Raw genomic sequence first — 21,918 nt, forward strand, 5'->3', positions numbered from 1 at the left:
GAGTATTTACAGAGCCTCACCAAATCCTCTTCCAAATGTAGCCAGTGTAAAAACTAGTATATCTTTTTCACTGAGAGTTTGTGGTGTGTAGAGGAAGAGGAACCTCATAACCAAAATTTACGCAGTAAAACACAGTTCTTCGTTTGGGAGGAAATGTTCCTGTCTTTCTTCTAGATATTTTAAGTGTTAAGGTTTATATGTGGTTCAGGAAAGCATCTCTGTCCATGGCGACAGCTCTGTGAGTATTAAACTTCAAATACAGAGTACTTAACATGCCATCCTGATCTGGAGAACGTTAATACTGAAGATACACAGGTGAAGGCACTGTGAACCGGTGTAAGGACAGATTGTGTCTGCGTTTTTTGAAACTGAGTTTTGTCACTCCCCTCTTGCATCAGCTCGTCATTAAGAAGATGTACTGCAGGTCAATATATGTTCTGGACTGGAATTTCTGCTGCGTGGAATCTTCTAAGTGTATGTGTGTTTCTTAGGAATTGAACTGCTCCTACAGTGAAATGTCAGCCCACGACCCTGAGAAAGTTCTTCGAGCCATTCTGTCGTCCCGCCAGGCGGACAGAGGCAGGAAGGCTCAGGCGTTCATCAGCACGCAGGGTCTCCAGCCTGAAACCGTGGCAGAGCTGGTGGCTGAAGAAATCATGCAGGAGTTACTGGCATCGTTGGAAGGGAAAGGTAGTAAAGAGGCTTGGTCTTGTATTTTCGCATTTTTGGTTTGTAAATGTGATATTTGTGGAACTGAAAAACAGTTCCCGCTCCTGAGATATTTGAGTGCTAATTATAGTCAGTAAAGTTTGGGCAGCTCTTGTGTAAGGTTTGTAAACCTTCTACACCTTGTGTAAGTTTTTATACAAATGTTTATTTTTAGTTATTTTTGTGTCCAGTGTGGTGTTGCAGTATTTAAGGTTTTGGGTTTTATGGATGTAAATGTAATAGTTTTAAAAAAGGGATTGTTTAGTTTTTTTGAGCATGGTCTTTGCAGCCCCGCATCACCTGACTTGGAAAGATTCATTTCTTTGTGGCTGAAAGATTTTCCCCGTTTTTTGACTTTGTGAAATGAGGGATGTTCCTCAAAACAGCAGGAGTTTATCTGGGGGACTTCTATTTGAGTAACTTCTACTTTGCCACAACATTAACAACAAAGTCCATGAGAAACGAGCCATCAGATGGAGATTCACGAGTGCAGATGTCCTCTCCTCTGCTCCTGCTGTCCTCCACTCTGCTGCCCTTCACTCTTGCTGCTCCCCTCGTGCTGGTTCACTTGGTGAGCTTGGATGATTTTGTCCACCTCCTTCAGAAGAGTCAACTTACTAACCCAGCAGGAAACAAATCCAGAAGAGTTTTCTGTTGAGTTCATGAGTTGGACTGGTTCATGGAAGAGTATGAATCAGAGCGGCTGCAAGGGCTGGGTTAGAATTGTCTTGCGTCAGGAAGAGGAGCAGCAGCAGCCTCCTGGGTTTGTGCAATTATAGGTGTAACTACAGTAGGAATACAGTTGTTTGGTAGGATTTCATTGGACTGAACCAGCAAAGAAGTGGTATCTGATTCTTAAATTTAAGCAGGAAGATCAGAAGTGTCTTTAGAATTGTAGTTCCAAGTCCTAGGTCAGTCTGTGTGAAGTTACAGTGGTTGATTTGGGTTTTTTCCTGTTAACGTAGCTAATGTCTCGTGAACAATTAGCACGTGGCACTTGTGACGTAACTCTCTCTCTCTGTGGACACAGGGCAGAAACACGTTTTCAACCCTGCAGCTGAGAGCCAGGCATTCCTACAGCTTGCTAAGCTGTGCCAGGATCGTACGTTGGTTGGCATGAAGTTACTGGATAAAGTTTCCTCCGTGCCACGTGGGGAACTGGCGTGCAGTAAGTAAATGGCAAATAATACCTGATGGAAATAGTGTGTTACTAAACACAGCATTACTTGGTTTAAAATCACATTGCAAGAAAAGCAGTGCTGATGGAAGCATCTATTACTGATGTCAAATTTGATATTCAGTTAATAGATGTGAGTATATGCACAGGAAATAAGCGTGTTGCTCAAGTGTTGCTGCAGTTTAGTGTCCAGACAAAATACAGACATTTTTGTGCCACCAGCTGGGAAATGCAGTCAGTGAGTTACCTGAACTTCTGTAGTTACGTGTTATAGGAAGAGGGTATTGTGACTTTCTTTGTGTTAATCACGACTAGAAATTGCTTTCTTTATCCATTTGTCACACTAACTTTCTAGATCTGTGGTTATTAAAGTCTATTTTACACTTTGCAGCTTTATATACCACAGAGATGTTGTCACTGAGTTTATAAAACATAGCCAAGGTACTGTGGTACCGCTTCGCCACTGCTAACCAGCATATGCTAAGATGTGCTGGAGTAACACACGTATGCAGCGTATGGAATTTACTGAATGAGTCTCCAAACGCAGACGCAACACCTGTGGCCTTCCTCTTTGAAGCGCGGCGCTGACTGGTAGCAGTGGGGTGCTGCTGCACTATTACACGTTTGTCAGTCAGCTTTTGGTGGAGGAGGTTGGAAGTTTTGTGTGTGCAATAAAATAACGTTTCAGAAAAGGATCCAAAAAACCCAGATTTGCCCACAGATTGAGAAGCCAGACTGAATGCGTACTGTTATAGAAACTGTTACTGCATAAAATTGCAGAGGACAGCACCGTCATAGCTCAGCTTTCTAACCCAGTTCTGCTGCGTGCAGCTGGAGAGGCTGTGTGTCCTCTGCAGAGAGGGTGTCCCTTCTGCAGAGCGATGTAATAATTAACTTCCACAGCTTATCAACCTGAGTCATTCTGTTCTTCAGTTACAGAATTGCTGATTTTGGCTCACAGTTGCTTTAGTTTGACTTGCCACATGGAAGGGATCACCAGAGTCCTCCAAGCAGCACGGCTGCTCACAGATGAACATCTGGCACCCAGTGAGGAGTACGGCCTCGTGGTATGCCTCGTTGGTGCCGTGGGTGTTTCTGCAGGTGCTGCGTGGAGGTTCCTGCGTACACCTTAGCAAACAGCTCTGCTCGGGAGCGGGGGGAGCGGGGGGGCTGGAGTGGGTCCTGTCCTGCTGCGGGCGTTTGGCCTGGTGTGCGCAGGTGATGATTTTTATGTCCCAGAAGCTCTTAGAAGAGTTCTCTGGAAAAATACGGGTGGAGATGGCGGCGTGGTGAGGTGGCAGCAGCGTGGTAAAGCAGAACGGGAACGTCAGAGTCATCCAGGCACGGGCGATGCGTGGTGACGTGTATTACCGGGCTGTCGTGTGTCTTGAAAGGACTCCTGGAGTCGGAGACCTGCCCGGTTTAGCGGTGTCATCGCTGAAAGGTTCACTGTTATTTGGTAAAATCGTGTCCTTTCACCTCAAACAGTGCAGTAGGTTGGGTGAGAAACAGAACCTCCGTGGCTCCAAGGGAGCGTCTGCCTGCCCGGTGCGGCTCCGTGCCGCGTAGCACAGCGCTCTGGCCCCACGCAGCCGCCTCCCCGCCGGGGCACGGGCGGCCCACAGAGGGGGAGTTGCTGCTCTGCTTTGGGCTTCACGCTTACACTGTTGCTCCCACAGGTCCGTCTGCTCACGGGAATCGGCAGATACAACGAGATGACCTACATATTTGAGCTGCTGCATGAGAAACACTACTTTGAAGTGCTCATGAGAAAGAAGTTAGACCCAGTAGGTGGAGGGGGTAAAGGGGAGAAAACTTTCAGGGAACTGTGTGGCTACGCCAGAAACTGATATTCACACAACAAGGTGGAATTATCTGGGGATTTTACTTACTGGAGTGTTATTCAAGTGTCATAGTAACAAATTAATTCTGGGTTTTATTGTTTTTACTTTAACAAGTTTGTTCTAATTAGTTCAGTGCTGCAGCAAGAGCAGCACTGAAACTTCAGGCTTGGGAATATCACTTGGAGTTTTCATGTCCTGCTTTGGTTTCACTTCCAGTTAACGTTTCATGGGTTTTTAAAAATCATAAATTTTACAGCTTTCATGTAACATAAATAAAGTCATAAAAAGTGTCAGTTTTGACATTGGTATGTAAATAAATAAATCCATAGATGCTGGATTTTCTTACCTGACGTAGTGTAGTTCAGCCCAAGTATAACATTGCCATTAGGTTTTAAAATAGTGTGGAGAAACCTCAAAGAGCGTAATGGTCACTTCTGGGAAAACTGTACCAGAACAGGTTAGCTTATGGGTACCAAGATGTGAATGAAAAAAAAAAGTTTTTCATATCTTGATCTGATTTCCCTCCATCTGACCAGAGCGGGACGCTGAAGACAGCTCTGCTGGATTACATCAAGCGCTGTCGCCCAGGGGACAGTGAAAAGCACAACATGATAGCCCTCTGCTTCAGTATGTGCCGAGAAATCGGGGAGAATCACGAGGCTGCTGCCTGCATACAGCTTAAACTGATTGAATCTCAGCCTTGGGGTGAGTGGAGACCGCAAAACCAGGAGATATAAGCAAGTTTGTTTAAGAAGGAAGCCGTGGTGGGTAGATGGAGTTTTGATCCCCTGTGTTGTCCTGGTACCATCCGTGAAACTTCCGCTGTCTGGAAGGGGGGTCCCATGTGCCATTCTTGTGCTGAACAGCTTATCTGGCTGCTCTGGTATTTTTCAAAGCGTTGGGACTTTTGGCTCTTGCCGTAGTGCCACGTTCCTGTGGTGCCATGCACGGGAGGAGGTAAGGACACGTGCGTGTTTTCCTCGCTTTGACAGGATGTGACACAGTGGTTTTTTGTATGGGGGTTATGTTTGTGCAAGGTAACTCGTGAACATCTAAACCTAGTGAGTTCTGTACGGCTGGGAGCACGCTGGGGAGCACGCAGAGCTCTGGCTGCCGAGCCGTTAGCCAGTAACGACACTAACCCAGAAGCTCTGCCAAATGGTTTCCTGAATTGATCTGGTGACAGTCAGTGCTTGTAGCTACCGCGGGTGGATGGTTTGGGTTTCTTTTCAGTTCCTCAGTCACCTGACTAGGTTCCAGCAATACCTTTGGGCCGTTCACTGAACAGGCATCTTTGTTTCTTTGCACTGTTTTAATACCAAAATTTTTCAGTCTTTTGTTCTTTCTGAAACACCACTAGGGACAGCCTTGGTACCAGGAGGATTTTTTGTAACTTGTTTTGTCACCTTTATAAATAATAGTTATTCTTTTTTTTTTCCCCATTTCAGAGGAGTCTCTTCAGGATGTTGCAAATTTAAAGAGGCTGCTGATGAAAGCTCTGACTCTCTTTATTGATGCAGCAGAAAGTTATTCTAAGGTAAAATGAGACAAATTGTGGGACAAATTGTGGAGCGGCGTTGCCGAGACGGCGGGACACCGCTGAGCTGGCGGAGCAGGAGACTCCCCGGCTCCTTTTCCACTGGGACAGGATTCCGCACGCCCTCCCCACAGCAGCTTTGTTTGTTCCCCCAGTTCAGCTCACTCCTCCCGTGCTCCAGCCAACAGCAGCCGCTGGTCCCTCTTCAGGCGTTAGCAGCGAGCGTCACGGTTAGGTTCCCGAGCTTTAGAGGAGTGACCAGGAGCTGAACTAGCAAGGATAGAACATTAGTGTTCAAAAACTGGCGTGGTATGATGAAAGTAGTATTTGTGGTGAGTGAAGCTTCATTTAAAACTAGTGGAATATGATCAAAGATAAAATTGCAGTGATCTAAAAGATGAAATACTGGGGAACTCTGAACTCCTTGCTGTCAGGAGTATTTATTGCTTTCCTCTAGAAACATGCTTCAGAAGCTTGCATTTGTCTTTGATTTATTGAACAGGACTCCTGTGTCCGGCAGTCCTTGCGCTGCAGTCGGCTAACGAAGCTGATCACCCTCCAGCTGCACTTCCTCAACACTGGTCAGAGCACCATGCTGATCAACCTGAACCGGCAGAACCTGATGGACTCCATCACCTCCTTGCCTAGGTTCTATCAGGTGAGCTGGGCTTCCTCGTCCGTTGTTTTTTCTGAAAATGATTGTTTTAAGCAGCAGGTACCGAAGCGCTGGGCTCCTGCGAGCAGAATGCTCAGCTCTTGGCGTGGCCGCCGAGCCCCGTGACCTTTTACCCGTCCTGCGGGTGTGGGGGGATGCTTTCCGCAGTCCTGGCTGCCTTGCTGCCGTCACGCAGCCGGCAGCGGTGGCTCTCAGGCTGCTGCGAAGCTGCGCCGGAGCCCTGAGATCTAACCTAAAGTGGCATCCCTCATTTTGTACGTTTGGAAATGAGAAGGAAAAGGGCTTTTGAAAGAGAGCAACCAACCCCCCTCTGCCATCTTGTTTAGGGCTTAAGGACAATTATTTGCAGTATTTTGTCACCCTTGTATTTCTCTGTCATACAGCTCCTCTCACGAACAGCATCGAGAGGGGCCAAACAGAAGACCAAGAATATTTTCAGTATTCTAAGTATAGGGATGTTTCTGTGCAAGAATAAACCCTTCCTGCTCAGTAACTGCGGCATCTGCTCTCCCTGCAGGCGGCCATTGTGGCTGAGGCTTACGAGTTTGTTCCCGACTGGGCTGAAGTTCTGTATCAACAAGTGATCACCAGGGGAGACTTCACTTACTTAGAGGAATTCAGACAACAGAGACCACTGAAGCCAAGCATGTTTGAGGAGATTGCCAAGAAGTAAGTGGTTCTGCGATTAACTTGGAACTTTCTTTGCTACGGGCTGCTTTAGAGAGGCAACTGCATATTTAACAGCATGCAGGTCTTAGTACTGTTAAAAACTTTTGTGTGACAAAGGGTAGTACGTAGGGGCTTGAGATCTGTGTTCAGTTTCTCAAGCATATTGTGGCCGTAACGCTGGATCCACCATTTTCACTGAGCTGGATACACAGGGCTGGCCAGATCAAACCTTGTTCAAAATGAATCAGAGCAAAATAATCAAGAGAATCCAATGTACATGTTGAGCACAGCCTCTTCTCAAGAACTGCAGCAAGACAGTCGTACAGTCGGTGTCTGTGAAGCCTTTTGATTTCAGTTACACGTACAATTCTTTTCAGAGTTGCGCAACGCCCGGCTACTGATGCTGCTCTGAAAAACCTGAAGAAGCTGCTGGCTTACTGTGAAGATGTCTACACCCACTACAGACTGGCTTACGACAACAAGTTCTACGATGTGGTAAACACGCTTCTGAAGGATGCGCAGACGGGCTGTTGCCTTAACGACATGTTAGCGAACTAGAGGCCCCGCTCCACGACGCAGAGCCTGGCTCTGGCCAGCACCAGTGCTTGGGCAGATTTTATCCATTACCTGCTTACAGTGAGATGCTGCTGTCTGAAAGTCACTCCAGAAAACTGGTGGTGGTTGTAAATATTTAGAATGCTGAGACTGTGTTAAACCTAAAGTTGTCTTTTGTATAATAAATCATACTGTTTACAAAATACCTGACTGACCAGCAAATACAGGTGGTGAGCCGCAGAGGCCCAGCAGTCCTTGACACGGCGGGTGCGGATGATGGATCGCCATCGGAATTGCATCCGACCCAACAAAAGGCTGAGAGCGTGCAGAGTATCGAGCGCCCTGGCAACGAAACGAGCAGGAGGCGGCTGCAGGTACACGCCAGGAGAATCCCTTCGTTGATTCCAGTCTGATCAGCCCGGTTTTGTTTTCTAGCTTCGTGATAAAGGGGAACAGTCTTGTACAACTCTGAACAGCGTATACCTAATTTGCTGCTGTCTTGGAGTAAAAGAAGTAATCAAGCACAAACATATTCTTAACAGTTACTAAATCTGAACTCCTTTCCATGCTTAGAGAGCCCTCCTGGGCAGCCAGTCGGTGGCGACAGCCTGTCAGGAGCAAGTGAGCAGAGGCCTCTGCCAAGTTCACAAGATCGGGGCTGATGTCACTGGGGAGGGGAGAAGACTTGGCCGCTGCTTCAGGCAGAAACCCCATTTCAGGTTGGGTTCTGTGCGCACCCCAATTAACTGAGCCTGCAGAGCTTCCAGCTCATCCAAAGCAGGGTCCGACAGAGCGGGGTGGGGGTGCTGACAGCTGGCCATAGCACACAGATGGCTTTTCAGTGAAATTAAGCAGTGGTAGTGTCCTAGCTCTAAACCCTAAAATACAATTTCCTTAGCAACCCAGCTAACGAGCACAGAGGTGCTGACTTGGATGTGTAGCTTACGCCGTCCTTTCGGTTGCCGAACATTTTCAGGCTAACAACAAATACTTGGCCAGTGTTCAGCTCCAGTCCGCACCAGCAGCACGAGGAGTCGCACGCAGGGACACACAGGACAAGGCACAGCTCCTCTGAGAAATGAAACATTTCATGTAGCGAGGATTACGCCTGAGCAGAGCACAGTTTAAAATTCCAGTTCTAGTCAGTCTTGTAAAACCAAATTAGACTGAGCTGGCTGTGACTAGTCCAAGTTAAATGGTGGCTGGCAGCTCTTACCTTTTGAAAGTTCCTGGCATGGAAGGAGAACCTCACGCTGCCCTGAGAATTAGCGTCCCTGCTCCGGTGACACTGTGAGGCACTGACAATGGGCAGGACCTGGAAGCACACCCGTCTCCACCGACGCTGGGATCGACCCAGAGGCTGCAGATGCAGGAGCTGCCCGCCGGCCCAGACCACCCTAAACCATCCCCAAGGGAAGCGCAAGCCGCGGAGCTCCGCAGCTGCAGCGACAGCAAGGAGCCGGCAGCTCGTGGCGGCAGCGCCGGCAGCGTTCTGCGCAGCCTCCGCGTCCGCAGCAGCCTGAGCGCGCGGCAGAGCTGTTCTGCGGGAGCGAGACCCTGCGCCGCCGACGCCGGTTACGCTGCGCGGCAGCGCAAAGCCCAGACCTGGTAACGCGCCCCAGCCCGCGCCTCGTTTGCAGCTCTACCACATTGAGTATCTTTACTCCAAGATACTAAAAGAACTGGTCCACAGACAGCCGTAGTGAAGTCCTCAATAGTGATTTTTATTAAATTAGTCGCTTTATAAAACATTGCAGATGTCATAATTGTTAACATAACAATTTGCCCAACTGTAGTAACTGTTGCAGTTTGCTAAGCAAGTTGTTGGTTTTTTTTAAATGAAAGAAAATGGCTGAGTTGTGAAAGATCTACCACAGCCCATGAGAGACCAAAAGAAGTCTTGCTTTTTTTTTACACTTAAACCAGGCAATTAACTGTTAAAGAATACCCAACCCCTACAGCTGCATTAGTAGAAATTTAGATGAATGGAAACTAAACTTCATACCCAAGACACGAGTCATTTTTTTTTTTCCAAACAAGCAGCTCCCGCCTCGCGGTGACCCACCACACGTGTTCAGAGGCCGAGCATCGAGGCAGGGGGTCTGCCTCGCGTGACGCGGGCCCCGGTGCGGTGCCCTCGCTCTGAAGTTCGCCGTTCCCCTTCGCAATGTACTTTTTGAAAACCTCAAGCACTAACTCAAGACAAAGCAATCGTAACACTACGTGCACACCACGCCCTTGCTGCAAACCGCGCTGCTGCAGCCAGCCGCGCGCTGGAGGAGGGACAGGTAAGGCCATGGCACGGACCCGTGCTGGTAATAATACTTCACCGTGTTGAAACTCATTTCCAGTTTAGTGGCTGTTACTATAAAATCAAATAGCAACAGTTACCATAATCAGAATTTGGGGGGTTTAAACTGCAATTTACATAGCTTTACACGTGTTCACTCTCACCCCTGCCCACGGGAGGGGAAGCCCGGTGCTTCAGCACGGACCCGTCAGGAGGTCAACCACCAGCACAGAGACACTGCAATTCTGATTGTAGCATTTGGCAGAATTAAAGGAAGAAAAGTTGTGCTACATGTTTAAGGGATTATGGGCAACAGAAAGACAACAGAAGGGGAGATAAATGTCACATGAAGTCTTCAAAGTCTTGTACGTATTCTCCATCGTATCCTCCGTAATCAGCCAGGTCATCTTTCATAGTAGCCTTTAAACCACCTCCAGGCACAACACCTTTTTTCTTCTTTTTGGCTTTATTCTGCTTAAACAGGAGGAGCATGTTTACTTTAATTTGTCACAACTCTTAACTAGAGTGATGCCCCGTGTCTCTGAGGCCCAAGCACCACCATGCCCACACTGGGAGTGCTCTGTCACCACTGATTTCTACCCCTGCACCTCACCCCACGGTGCCATCTCTCGGGCTGCGACAGCTCCGCATGTCCCACGGCTCCCCGCAGCACGCACCGGCCCACGTCCTGTCCTTCACCCCATCTTACCTCGACTCTAAACACGCAGAGTAACTAAACGCAGAGTCCAGCATTCAGTTTTGTGGAATTACCCATTTAGTTAAGGAAATTCATGTGGCTTTTATCATCATAGAGGCTGAATATCTTCCTTGCAAAAAAATGGAAGCCCTAACCAAACTTCACCGCAGGTTTCACAGCACAGCTCCTCCTTACTGGGCTGGTGCAGCTGCAGCTTTCAGTGGGTGGCCAAGGCAATTCACGTGAAAAGCCAGCAGCGCAGAGTATGAAATTGCTTTCACATCCTTTTTGTTTTTAAACTTGTTTGGCTCAGTAAGTCACGGGCTTCTCTCCAAAGTGCACTTCGTATTAAGGAAATAAGTTTATCATCCCCACATCTGCGGCTCCAACCTGGCTGCACTAACCCCGCACACAAAGTCTGGCTCGCAGGGAAGTGCTCTGCTCGCGCCCGGCGAGGCAGCAGGGGCTCCACCGAAGCACCCCTCCCGCCCAACAGTTTGCGCCCAAGGTTCCCCGTTCGGCAGTCGAAGCTGCCGCTCACGGGCAGCGCTCCGCCGTTTGCTTCCTGGCAGTCCTCCACCCTGACTCGGTCCCACCCAGAGAGCGGCACCGCTGCTCCTGGTCTCTGCTTCATTTGGTTGCTACCTCGTGGTTTAACTGATCATCGAACCCCAGCCCACCTGGAGTCTAAACACAGACGTACGCTATAAAACGCAACCTTCTGCATCACGCAAGCATCAGCTAAGCTACGACATCCCTGTTTGAAACTTACTCTTCCTTGCCTGGGCCGTTACCGCTCCTTTAGTTTGCGTGACAGCGCCCAAATCCCAGTCACTTGCTGCTCAGAGTCCCAAAGGTCTGGCAGAGGTTTGAGTGACTTCCCCAGATGGGTACGACACCGACGTTTAACCCCACATGAGGCTGGCGTCTCCCTTCAGGGTGTCGGTGTCAGGCGTTTTAACTCCCAGAGAGCAGCGAATGGAGCAAGGTTAGCGTGGAGGGAACGTTCACGGGAATTAATCACGGTTTTGCCTGTGATCTCTAGACTCAGTCAGCTCCCGACGACCTCACCCAGCGAGGAGGATTTGACACCGAACCAGTACCCCGGGTTATCATTTCCTCTCCTGCTACCACCCCTCACGCAGTCAGCAGCCGCTCAAGGCAGCGCGGGAGCCGAGACCGACTCCCATCTTCCAGACCAGCACCTTCGGCAGGCAGCGTCCCGCTGCAGAAACACGCACAAGTCTTACCTTTTCTTGTTTCTGTTTTTCACTGCATAGTACTGTCAAAGCATTTGTGATCTTTTTCAAATCATCAACTTCCACTGCATCAGGGGGAAAAACAACAACAACAGAAGATTCCTGTCAGTACTGTGCTTAGAAGGCAGTCAAACAATCCAACATCAACACTCTAAAAGCCAGCGAGAAGCATCAGTGCTAAGTACGGGCAATTACTTGATTTAAATGCGCAAAATACAGACTGGGTAATCCTGGTCCTCCTAACCCCGAGGACCATTTCAGCTGATCCCCAGTAAGCAGCCTGAGCGCTGCAGAAGGTGCAGCTTGCAAACTATGAGTTAGTCAATGCAGAAGTCTTAATGACGAGGCATCTGAACAGTAAAGTATGGATACAGTAAAACACAGCAGAACACGGCAAAAGGGGCAGCGGATTAACAATGAATTATTGTGATGAACGATAAATGGTCCGAGAGGTTGCGAGTGCTTCCCTCCAGCAGCGCTGGGATCCACCCGCGACGCAAGCTGCCAGCCCCAGCCCGCGACCGCCGCATCTGTGCGGCACTGACCAGCGTGGCGTTACCCGCTGAGGGGAGGAAAGGGATCGCACGCACTGAACTCCCCCAGCACCTCAGCCACCAGAGCCAGGCCAGACAGGAGTTTAAGTTCTCTGCGTGGTTACACGCTGAATTCGCAACAATTTAATTTGCAGTCCCGGAATTACAGGAACTCCATTTTATAATAGTTTCCTTCCAAGCGAGCTACTTATCTGGCTCAGAGAATTTTTTTATTATTGTTTTAGAAATGGCTTCAAGAAAAACATGCTCGATTTAGATCAGCATAAAAATTCACACTTTTTAAAACAACTTTAACTGGCGTGCAGAAAGAGCAACTCTCGTACGAGCACACCACCTCATCACCCTTGGGGGAACGGAACCGGGTGCCAGTCAGTGAAACAGATCAGTACTTCCCTTAGTATAAACTCCACAGCTCAGTCCTGATTTAACACATACTGCAACCGCGTGTTTTCAACTTCAACTCCACTGCCGTTGTGGCAGCAGTGTATTCTGGGATGTCAGTCCTTTAACTTACATGAAATACATACGTCTCGAACTAATGCTTCCAAAAAACTGGCGTAATGTAAGGATTTTTCATACTGTGTGATTTTCTCTTTTAGTAGCTTGCCAAATTCCGTAAAGTCATCTTTTGAAGAGGGATTCATGGCATCTATTCCACAAGTGTTATTTACACCTGGACGGAAAGACAGAGGCGTTACGGAACACAGCAGGCGGGATCCCTGCGCGACGGCACCAGAGGAATCGCATCACCTCGTCCCCCTCAGCTCCTCGCCTCCCCTGAAGCTCCACCAAACCGCAGCCGAGGTTTGCACACTCGCTCCTGCCACACAAACGCCAACAGCCCCAGCCACTGGCCCGTTCGGAAAGAGCTCGTGCTGCAAAGCTCAGCGACTCGAACCCGCCGCTCCCGTTCGCTGGAGCAACGTGCCCTCCATGAAGCCCCTTCCCTCTTAAATCAGGAATTCTGGGCTCGAGCTGCTAAATGCAAAATTTACTGGGTTCTTTGCAATGTACTCAGCGCATCCCCCCGAGGCACTGTACTCCTTCAGCAGACTCGCAGAGCAGAATTCGCACTGAGTAATAAGCTGCATCGTTCACTATAATCAAGGACACACACTTTCGTGTTTGGGGCATGCTGCTGTGAATCAGTACCTCTGCTAGTTCTGTCAAAGCACAAAACCAGGGTGAGCTGCTCCAACGCGACTCCGCCTGCGCCAGGAAACAGCTCATTCCACAGACTTCAGCGGCTTTCTCAACACCCAACTCATTGCACAGACTGCCCGAAGTGAAGCGTGCCCAAGTTACGCTGTGCCACGCTCGTCCAGAGCCTCACTAAACCCAAGCTGTAAAGCACCTCAGAACATTAAGACACAGCACTTTTTTCTCCCCCCCTTCTTTTTTCACACTCATCCGTCTGAATATGAGGAAGAATTTCTTCCCTCTGAGGGTGACGGAGCCCTGGCCCAGGCTGCCCAGGGAGGCTGTGGAGTCTCCTTCTCTGGAGATATTCCAGACCCACCTGGACAGGGTCCTCTGCAGCCTGCTGTAGGTGACCCTGCTTCAGCAGGGGGTTGGGCTGGGTGACCCACAGAGGGCCCTTCCAGCCCCCACCATTCTGTGATTCTGTGATCTTATTCCCCTAAGCACCAACCTGTTGGAAAATTCAGTCAGCCATCTTTCCCCTACAGCCTCCTACCACGACAGGTTAAGAAAAAGCACCTCTGTTCTGAAGACGCTCTCGTGGTGCTTGCAGCTAGCCCTGGGCACCGGGACATGGCTCCAGCAGTCCGTGCTTGAACCCCTCTTCATTCTCCCCCAGGTACTCCAACAGCCCAGCCTCACTCAGCCCTTTCTGCAGGGCATCCACACGCAGCGCAGTTCAGTCCCGAGCACGCGGCGCTGCTGTGGTCCCGCTGCTGCGGCGGCTCAGGCACAGTGCACTTACCAAAGGTTTCTTTTGCTAACTCCAGGTCTGACTCCTCTTGTAATTTCTTTAGTCGTAGTTTGTCTGCTAGCTGTTCTTCTGGTGTAAGCTCTTTATGCTCCTCCGGCGCCTCTAACTGAATTCAAACACGCATACAGGGAGAACGTTACATTTCTCATGCTCGAGCACAGGCAGCACAAGAACTCATATTTCTCCCAGTGCCACTGGAATGGCTCGCTGCTGCCCAGGACAAGGGGCAACGGGCACAAACTGGAGCAGAGGAAGCTCCAGCTGAACCCGAGGAAGAACTTCTTCCCTCTGAGGGTGACGGAGCCCTGGCCCAGGCTGCCCAGGGAGGCTGTGGAGTCTCCTTCTCTGGAGATATTCCAGCCCCGCCTGGACACGGTGCTGTGCAGCCTGCTGTGGGTGACCCTGCTTGGGCAGGGGGTTGGGCTGGGTGACCCACAGAGGGCCCTGCCAGCCCCCACCATGCTGTGGGTCTGTGATTCTGTGAGCTCTGCACACCCCAAGCACGCACAGAGCTGGCAGCCACCCCACTGGCGTGCAGCACCGCCACGCTGCTCAGCGACTCGGCCGTCTGACACGAGTGGGACGAACACCTTGGTTCTCGGTGTCACAGCTGCAGGTTTTATCGTGAGCTGCGTACAGAAGGAACAGCGATAAGCACTGTTCCAATAACCTGGTTAAATTTCAGAGAAATGAAAGCTAAAACCCCCCAGATGTTACTAAGGTCAAGACTTAAGTTTGTTTTATTGGAATAATCAAGATATTTACAGGTCTTGTTCAACCATGGAAAAAAAAAAATAATCAAACCTGCCCTCTGACTTTTATGAGACCCAGAAGAAAGAAGGAATTACCCTTTTTTTAAGCTCCTCTTGCTTCTTCTTCTGTAGCTTTTCTTTTTCTTTTATTTTTTCTGCTATTTTCTTTTTTTCTGACACTTTTGGTTCTGTAAAACATCAAACAATACAGCACTCTTGATCTACCGATTATTTCTTTTCAGCAACTACAAAACCACTCAGCAAGGGGAAAGCCGCAGAGCTCAGCTACTGGAGCCCGCATGCAGAGGGAGCTCAGTCAGGCGCTGTCGAAAACGAAGCCGACCCTACCGGGACAGGGGGCTGGCGCCGCCAGATCCACTCGAGACGGAACCAGCCACGTGCTCCTTTTAAGCCTTACCTTGTTTTACCTCCGTCTCCTTTACTTCCTCCTCTTCCTCCTCATCATCCCAGTTATCCTACAAAATAAGCTTTAATTAAGATTCTTTTACAGATACTTTCTACTTGTTCAGGCAACAAATACAAAGAACGGCGGCTTAACAGAGCTTAACGTCTCTAAATGCTGGCACCGCCACTAACCTTGCCCCCCGGAGCGGGGAAGCGGGGAGGAAGCTCGTCAGAGCCGTACAACAAGCGCACGGCTTTCGGGAGCCGATCAACACGTTTCAGGACCAGCTCTTACCACGAAAAAGGCAGCTTTTATTCAAAGAATCAGAAAGCTCACGTCGATGTAGTTAAAAAAGCAAGATCATGAACAGTCAAATCGACGCCCACAGTAAAACACGAGTTTATCGCCGTTCCTTTCACCGCACACTGCAAGATACCGGGATGCCGCCGGGTGCCTGCCGGCAGCACAGCCAGCGCCGGACACAGAGCACGCGGCTGAAACCCCCTCAGGCAGGAGCATGCTGTCCCCCACACCCGAAGGGCCACCCCTCCCAGGACACCCAGGACACCCGCTCCCACAGCCGAGCGCCCGTGCCGGGAAGAGCATCCCCGGGGCCGTGCTGCGGGAGCAGGCGGGGCGGCAGCGCAGGCCGAGCGGAACGCGGGGGCCCGGCTCCAGGCAGGAACACCAGCGTTTAACAGCCGCGAGACCGCGCGTTGGACCAGTGACTACGGCGTTTTAGTAAGGAGCGGAGCCATCGCAAGGCTCTTCCCACACACAGATCGCCGACGCGCTCTCCAGCAGCCATCACGCTCTCGAGGGTATTTTCCAGCCGTCTCAGCCGTGGTGTTTCCAGCACTCTCTGCCGCCCGTTTTCACCTTCAGCATGGTCAGGATTCACGGCGGCCCTTGGCTGCTGCGCTGCCCTGGCTGCCACCGCTCCCAGCCCTCCTCCCTGCCGGAGCCACCGCCTCCCAGCCGCTGTCCCGCACCCAGGCGGATGTGATCCGTGGGTCAAAGCACTACACGGAGCAACCGAGCGCGGGGGAAACCTCCTTTTCCCCAGAACGGGCCTGCTGATGTCGTCGGCAGCAGTAATTCTGCAGGCTCTTCCTGGTATTTGTCTGGGTCGGGGTTAGGGGAAGACGCATCCTTGTCCTAACGCCACTGCGAATCCACGCGACGGCCTCCGCATGGAGATCAATGCTCGGAAATGGATCTGCAGCTACGTGCCGAGGACCACACGATGGACACGCCAGAAGTTAAGGCCAAGATATCTCACAGGAGTCTAATTTTAGTCACCTGTTCCAGCTCAACTTGCAAGCTTAAGAGACTGCATCTGACAGACCTAGTTTACAGACAAATCACACACATTGTCAGTACGTCGTTACAGGTAAGCTTAAAAATCGTAAATCCTGAATTCTGTGATTCCCACCTCACAACAGTAAGGCAGGCGGTCCTGCAAGCTATTTATTCATTTCTAAAGGTTGCTACTGGTACGGCAACATAAAAGACATTTGTGGAAGAACTCGGTATTTCGCTGCCGCGTGCTGATCCGACTCACTCAGGTTAATTGGCACTTGTGAGGGATTCAACTTCCCTTCCACATTCCAAGAAGCTGACTTGAATTTGGAGCAGCATTATTTTAGCTCATGTCTAATTAAGAGTTTGTTACACCCACTTCTTAAATAGCTCTTTTCATTACTGCCGTACGTAGCTTGCTGCTTATCCCTTGCCCTGTCCTTCACAGACAGGTTTTGAAGGCGAGCGTTTCAGGGTGCCAAACCCCAGAGGAAGGGCGGCCCGTGCACCACGTGGAGGTACTCGCAGGACGAAGGGGCACTACAGGATGCCACTACTGTGTCTGGGAGACTTAGCAGAGGGTATGTAGGGGCTTCCACGCGATGACAGGACGCTCCCTCCTCCCCGGAGCAGGCCACGTCCCTGCCAGCCCTGCCTGCACGGGGCCAGCGCCCGATGGCAGTTCCAACTTGCAAAGCCGAGGTGATGAAGCAACCTACGAAGAGCAGGGCCCAACCTGCGCCTGAGCTCCGCGGTGGAACGGGAGATCCGGACTTCAGCCGGAGGGATCACTGAGGCCGGGAGCCTGCCGCAGCCCCACCGGCAGAACCACGCGGCCGCAACGGGGACAGGCACCGTGAGCTCGGCCTGGCCGGAGGAACGCTCCCGGCGGGGCACCCCGCGGGACACCCCCGAGGAGGATTCGCTCTGCAGCCCAGCGTGCACAGACCGGCAGGTCTCCCAGCTACACCCAACGTGCTCTCGCTCCTCTCCAAATTGGGGTTTTTTTCAACAGCAACAGAACACCACTAATACACTGGGCAGGCTTTTAACTGGGGAATCAGGGGGAGCATCCTGTTAGACACCTATTTCTGCGTTTTATAAATTCCAGTGAACTCTCTTGGAAGAAAGGAAAATTGCTTTAGTGCTGTATCTTTGCACTGATACTGAGCAATCCAAAGAGGACATCCTTCTTGCAAAATATATCCACTAAAGCAGCTTAAAACTTTGAAGTATTTCAACAATACTCATTTACGCATACTTATCTAAGGCCATGGAAAACATTTTCCATTCCATGTAAACAGGCCCTTGAGGGGAGCAGCTCCCTTACGACTTCACATGCTCCACCACACGTGCCTTAAACACAGGGTAACGCACACTACCCCCCAAAACCAGAAGACGTGACTGGACGGTGCCAGGTACGCCAGCGCCTGGGTTCCCAGCCGAGCCCGAACGCTCTCCTTCCAGAGAAACGACCGCACCACGCCAAAGGCCGTGGTCGCCCGGGCCGCGACACGCACAGTGCCCCGCTCTGGCTCTGCTGAGCACGGAACGGCCCGGGAGTAAACAGAGGAGAACTCCTGGCAGGAGGCCTGTCTGCTGGGAGACACCAGGGAGCAGCTTCGCTGCTGCTGAAGCTGCTAATTTTAAACCTGGGGAAGTTAAAAGTTTCCTGAACTTCACAGCTACTTTGAGTTCATTACTGACAAATGTTCCAAAATAAACTACAGACTCTGCAGTGTGAAACGCCAACCTTCAGACAACCCCATGGCCAGAAATCCCCCTGCGCCTCTAGGTCACTCTCCCTGCGTGGGACCTCCCCGAGGCGGGCCCTTGCAGACCAGGCACCAGGAGCCAGCACAGCCACCTCGCAGGCTCCGCTCTGCCACCGGGAGAGCAAATCCCAGTAAAACGAGACAGCTTTCTTCACCGGACCGGTCCTTCCCTCTAGACACAGCTCAGTACTAAAACCAGAATCCCCAGGAGGAGTAGGTGGCTGCCGTCCTCCCGGCGTGGGAAGGCTGCTCCCGCACCGAACGGCCCCAGCCAGGTGCCCGCAGCAGAGCAGCGCTCCAGGGTCCGGCTCTCCTGGACACGTTCTAGGCCAGCAGAAAAGTTTCTCACTTTCCAGGGCAGGAGGAAAAGCAAGCCTCAGAGATGAGAAGCCCAAGATACACGTGTATATATACACATACACATGTACAAATTGTATATATTATACATATACAAATTAAATATGTATCTGCCTACAGTCACATGCTAACCACACGCCTTACAAGTGACTGTAGCTACTGTACACAGAGATACCTCCACTTCTTTCGCCGGCTGTAGTGTGACACCTCTGATAACTACAGGGCGTGGGTGTTTCTAAATGGAAGGAGGGGAATGGACAGCCTGTAACTCTCAAAAATTTGTTTGCTTTTTTTGTTTTAAGACAAGATGAACTACATTTTTTTGTACTATTTATAAAAAGAACACCCGCCCTAAGCTCCAAGGACCACTGCGTTGGTGTTTTTCAGAGACCTGGGTAAGACAGTCAGAGGCTTAAATAACAAACCCAGCAAGTCCTCACCCCGTCAGCAGCAACACTCCGCTCCCGAAAGCGTCACGCTTGTGACCACGCTGCAGCGACCCAGTCACCTGGCACGACTGTCTGCTACAGTACCTCGGCAGCCGGAGCCGAAGCAAAAAGGCCTCTTTCAGCTGACCTGTTTGCATCCTTACACCCACCCAGCCCGCTCCTTGGGTGTCCCCTGGCATCGTTTTGCTCCCTGTCCGTATGAACGCGGAGCAAGCTGAGGTTTTGGTGGCATCCCCCGCTCTGTCCCCCTGGCTTGCTGAGGGACAGCTGGAACTGAGCAGGAGAAAACCAGCTCTGAAGGTCTGCTTTCACAGGCATCAGAAATGAACACCCGCACGTTCTAACACTGACTCCATGCAGCCATCCCTCCTCGAAACGCAGCAAAAATCTGTTCCAAACAGTGCCTCGGGTAAACGTATTTTAAGTGAGGTGGGCAGCACCGAATCTGAAACCGCACGGCAGGGCACCGGACTTCCCAGCCGCGGCGGTGGGGCCTGGGGAGGTGCGGGGTGCGTGAAGAAAACGGGGTGGAGAAGACACGGTGTGACAGGCCAGCAGCTTCTGAGGGACAGCAGGCGCGGGGAGCCAGCCCTGCCCCGGTCACACCCCAGGCTCCCAGCCGCCACGCTGGAAGGGAGCTGGGGGAACCCAGCCGGCCCAGAGAGCGCCCGGAAGCCGGGCCCGCAGCTGGGAAGCCGCGGGAGGATCCCGCGGAGCGCAGGAGACGCCTCTTCGGCCTCGGGAAGCGTCCGTCTGTCCGCCCGTCCGTCAGTCTGTCTGTCTGTCACCCCCCCCGAGACCCAACGCAGCGGGCACGACCCGCGCGGAGCGGGGCCTGAGGGGCTCGGGGCAGGGCCGGCCCCGCCGCCTGTCACCCTCCGCCCCTTCCACACGGGCCGAGCCGCCGCGACGCCCCCCGGGCCGCCCCCCCCCCCCGAGGGCCCGGCCCCGCCGCGGCCTCCTCCCCCGCCGCCCGGCCCGCGGCCCCCGCACACGCGGCACCGTATGGCAGCGGCCCCGGCGGCCCCCGGCGCTCCCCGCCGCCCCCCGGCCCCGCCACGCCGCGGGGGCCCGGCCCGGGGCCCGGCCGGCCGCACCTTCACGTCGTCCTCCTCATCCTCGCCGGCCCAGCGGTCCCCGGCCACTCCCGGCACCAGCCGCTTCGCCACCGGCTCCACCACCTCGAAGGTGTCGGCGTCTGCGGGGGAGAGGAGAGCGGGTGAGCGCGGGGCAGGGGGCCCGAGGGGCGCGGCGGGGCGCGGCGGCCGTCACCTACCCCACGAATCCGCCGCCTCGGCCGCCATCTTCCCCGCCGCGCCGCGAGGCACGCCGAGGCGCCGCGCCAGAGCGGCCCCAGCCAGCGCCGCGCGCGGGGCACGCCGGGACGGCGGCGGACCGCCGGGGCCACGCCCACGCCGGGGCGGGGCGAGGCGCGAGGGGGCGGTGGGCCGCCATGGCGGGGGTGGCGGGGCCGGGGCTGGTGCCCCGGGGGCCGGCCTCTTCCCGCAGGCCCGGCTGCGCTGCCGGGGAGTGGAGCGGGGCTGCGGGGCCGGGAGCAGGGGGGCAGCGGCCGCGGCTGTGCCCGCTCTCCCGGTGCGGGTCGCGGCGGCGGCTGCAGGGCCGGCGGGGCGGGCTGTGATGGCACCAGGCCTCAGAAACTTGGCTTCCTTCAGAAAGCCGGTTTCTAGGTATCGGGGCTTGAAAAGACGTAAGAAACGGACACAGAAATGGAATGGAAAGGGATAGAAAAAAGGGAAAATAGAAAAAAAGAGAAAATCCTATTAAAAGTCTGTATTGGGGAATTCATAGAATGGTTTGGGTTGGCAGGGACCTTCAAGATCATCTGGTTCCAACCCCCCTGCCATGAGCAGGGATATCTTCCACCAGCCCAGGGTGCTCAGAGCTCCATCCAACCTGGCCTTGAGCCCTGCCAGGGAGGGGGCAGCCACAGCTTCTCTGGGCAGCCTGGGCCGGGGCCTCACCACCCTCATGGGGAAGAATTTCTTCCTAATATCTCATCTAAATCTGCCCTTTTAGTTTAGAGCCGTTCCCCCTTGTCCTATCACTGCACACTCTTGGGAAAAGCCCCTCTCCCGTTGCCCTCGTATCTGGTCCGAATGTATTCCCTCGTCTGCTGCCATGTCTCCGTTTCTCCTCAGGGAAGAAGCAGTGAGAAGCACGCTCTTCTGAAGGTCCTTCACCCGTTAAACACACCAATGCACGGTTCAAACAGAGCCGCAGGCGAAGGCTCGGAAAACACCCCAAATGCTGGCCACTGAACTTCCTTAGCTGACTGTCCTTCAGCTGGCTCGGAGTCTTCTTTTCCTTTCTCAAAACGCTCGCCATGCTGACGAGTTACACGCCTGCAGTCCTCCAGTCAGCCCGGAACTGCTCGGCTCCGCGAGCGGGGCTGTTCCAACGCCCCCGGGTCTGCGCTGTTGGGCCATGTTCAGCAGTACTGACACGAAGATCGGTATCGTCCCGCTACGGTGCCTTGACGGCATCGCTCTTACCTTGCTGAGGGACACGCACGCGCTACCTCAAGGTCGCTTGCTGCAGCCTGGGGTGTAGTACTCTTCCTAGAAGCACCGTGCTTCTTTCCAGCGCTGAAACAATTCCTAGCTGATGGGTACACTGCAGAGCGGGCGAGCAGCAAGCACCACAGAGGCAGTTCAGCTAGCAAGGCCTGCTCTGCCTTCAGCTGCCTTCACTCCAGAGGACTCTGCGAGTGGGATGGGGAAAGGTTCATCCAGCACTGTTAGCTGAACGTCTTTCACGCTGACCGGACTTGTCAGCAAATAATCCAAATGAAATACCGTACGGCAGCATACTGGAAGAAGGCGTAGCCTGACAACATGAGGTGAGACGATGCAAGATCTGACGATCAGTGTCTTGTTGGTGACAGGACAGTGCATTTCTCCAGGTGTGATGAAGGAGGTTGGCCAAGCCCCCGGGTG

The 21,918-nt window shown here is 52.4% G+C and overlaps 2 protein-coding genes across 3 annotated transcripts in view; one reads left to right on the forward strand and one right to left on the reverse strand.

Moving 5' to 3' along the window:
* SPG11 (SPG11 vesicle trafficking associated, spatacsin) overlaps positions 1-7,369 on the forward strand; it is a 34,889-nt gene extending 27,520 nt beyond the window's left edge. The window contains exons 32-40 of the mRNA XM_075432145.1: positions 492-690; positions 1,739-1,876; positions 2,819-2,952; positions 3,565-3,672; positions 4,266-4,434; positions 5,178-5,266; positions 5,769-5,924; positions 6,460-6,611; positions 6,989-7,369. Coding sequence (XP_075288260.1) covers positions 492-690; positions 1,739-1,876; positions 2,819-2,952; positions 3,565-3,672; positions 4,266-4,434; positions 5,178-5,266; positions 5,769-5,924; positions 6,460-6,611; positions 6,989-7,169 — 1,326 coding nt within the window. The 3' untranslated portion in view covers positions 7,170-7,369. The remainder of the gene's footprint in view (positions 1-491; positions 691-1,738; positions 1,877-2,818; positions 2,953-3,564; positions 3,673-4,265; positions 4,435-5,177; positions 5,267-5,768; positions 5,925-6,459; positions 6,612-6,988) is intronic.
* Positions 7,370-8,869: 1,500 nt separating this feature from the next.
* Positions 8,870-20,337, reverse strand: EIF3J (eukaryotic translation initiation factor 3 subunit J). 2 transcript variants are annotated; one of them, XM_075432152.1, is made up of 8 exons: positions 20,238-20,337; positions 20,059-20,159; positions 15,091-15,148; positions 14,769-14,860; positions 13,912-14,026; positions 12,481-12,639; positions 11,404-11,477; positions 8,870-9,927 (listed from the first exon to the last, which is right to left on the reverse strand). In XM_075432152.1, exons 1-8 carry the CDS (start codon positions 20,263-20,265, stop codon positions 9,799-9,801), a joined length of 756 nt encoding a protein of 251 aa, XP_075288267.1. In that variant the 5' UTR covers positions 20,266-20,337; the 3' UTR covers positions 8,870-9,798. The 2 variants fall into 2 exon arrangements, with proteins under 2 accessions (XP_075288267.1, XP_075288266.1); XM_075432151.1 differs by having other exon boundaries at positions 8,870-9,930.
* Between the last annotated feature and the right edge of the window lie 1,581 nt (positions 20,338-21,918).

The sequence above is a fragment of the Opisthocomus hoazin genome, chromosome 10 (genome assembly GCF_030867145.1).
Source record: "Opisthocomus hoazin isolate bOpiHoa1 chromosome 10, bOpiHoa1.hap1, whole genome shotgun sequence".
NCBI classification, from domain to species: domain Eukaryota; kingdom Metazoa; phylum Chordata; class Aves; order Opisthocomiformes; family Opisthocomidae; genus Opisthocomus; species Opisthocomus hoazin.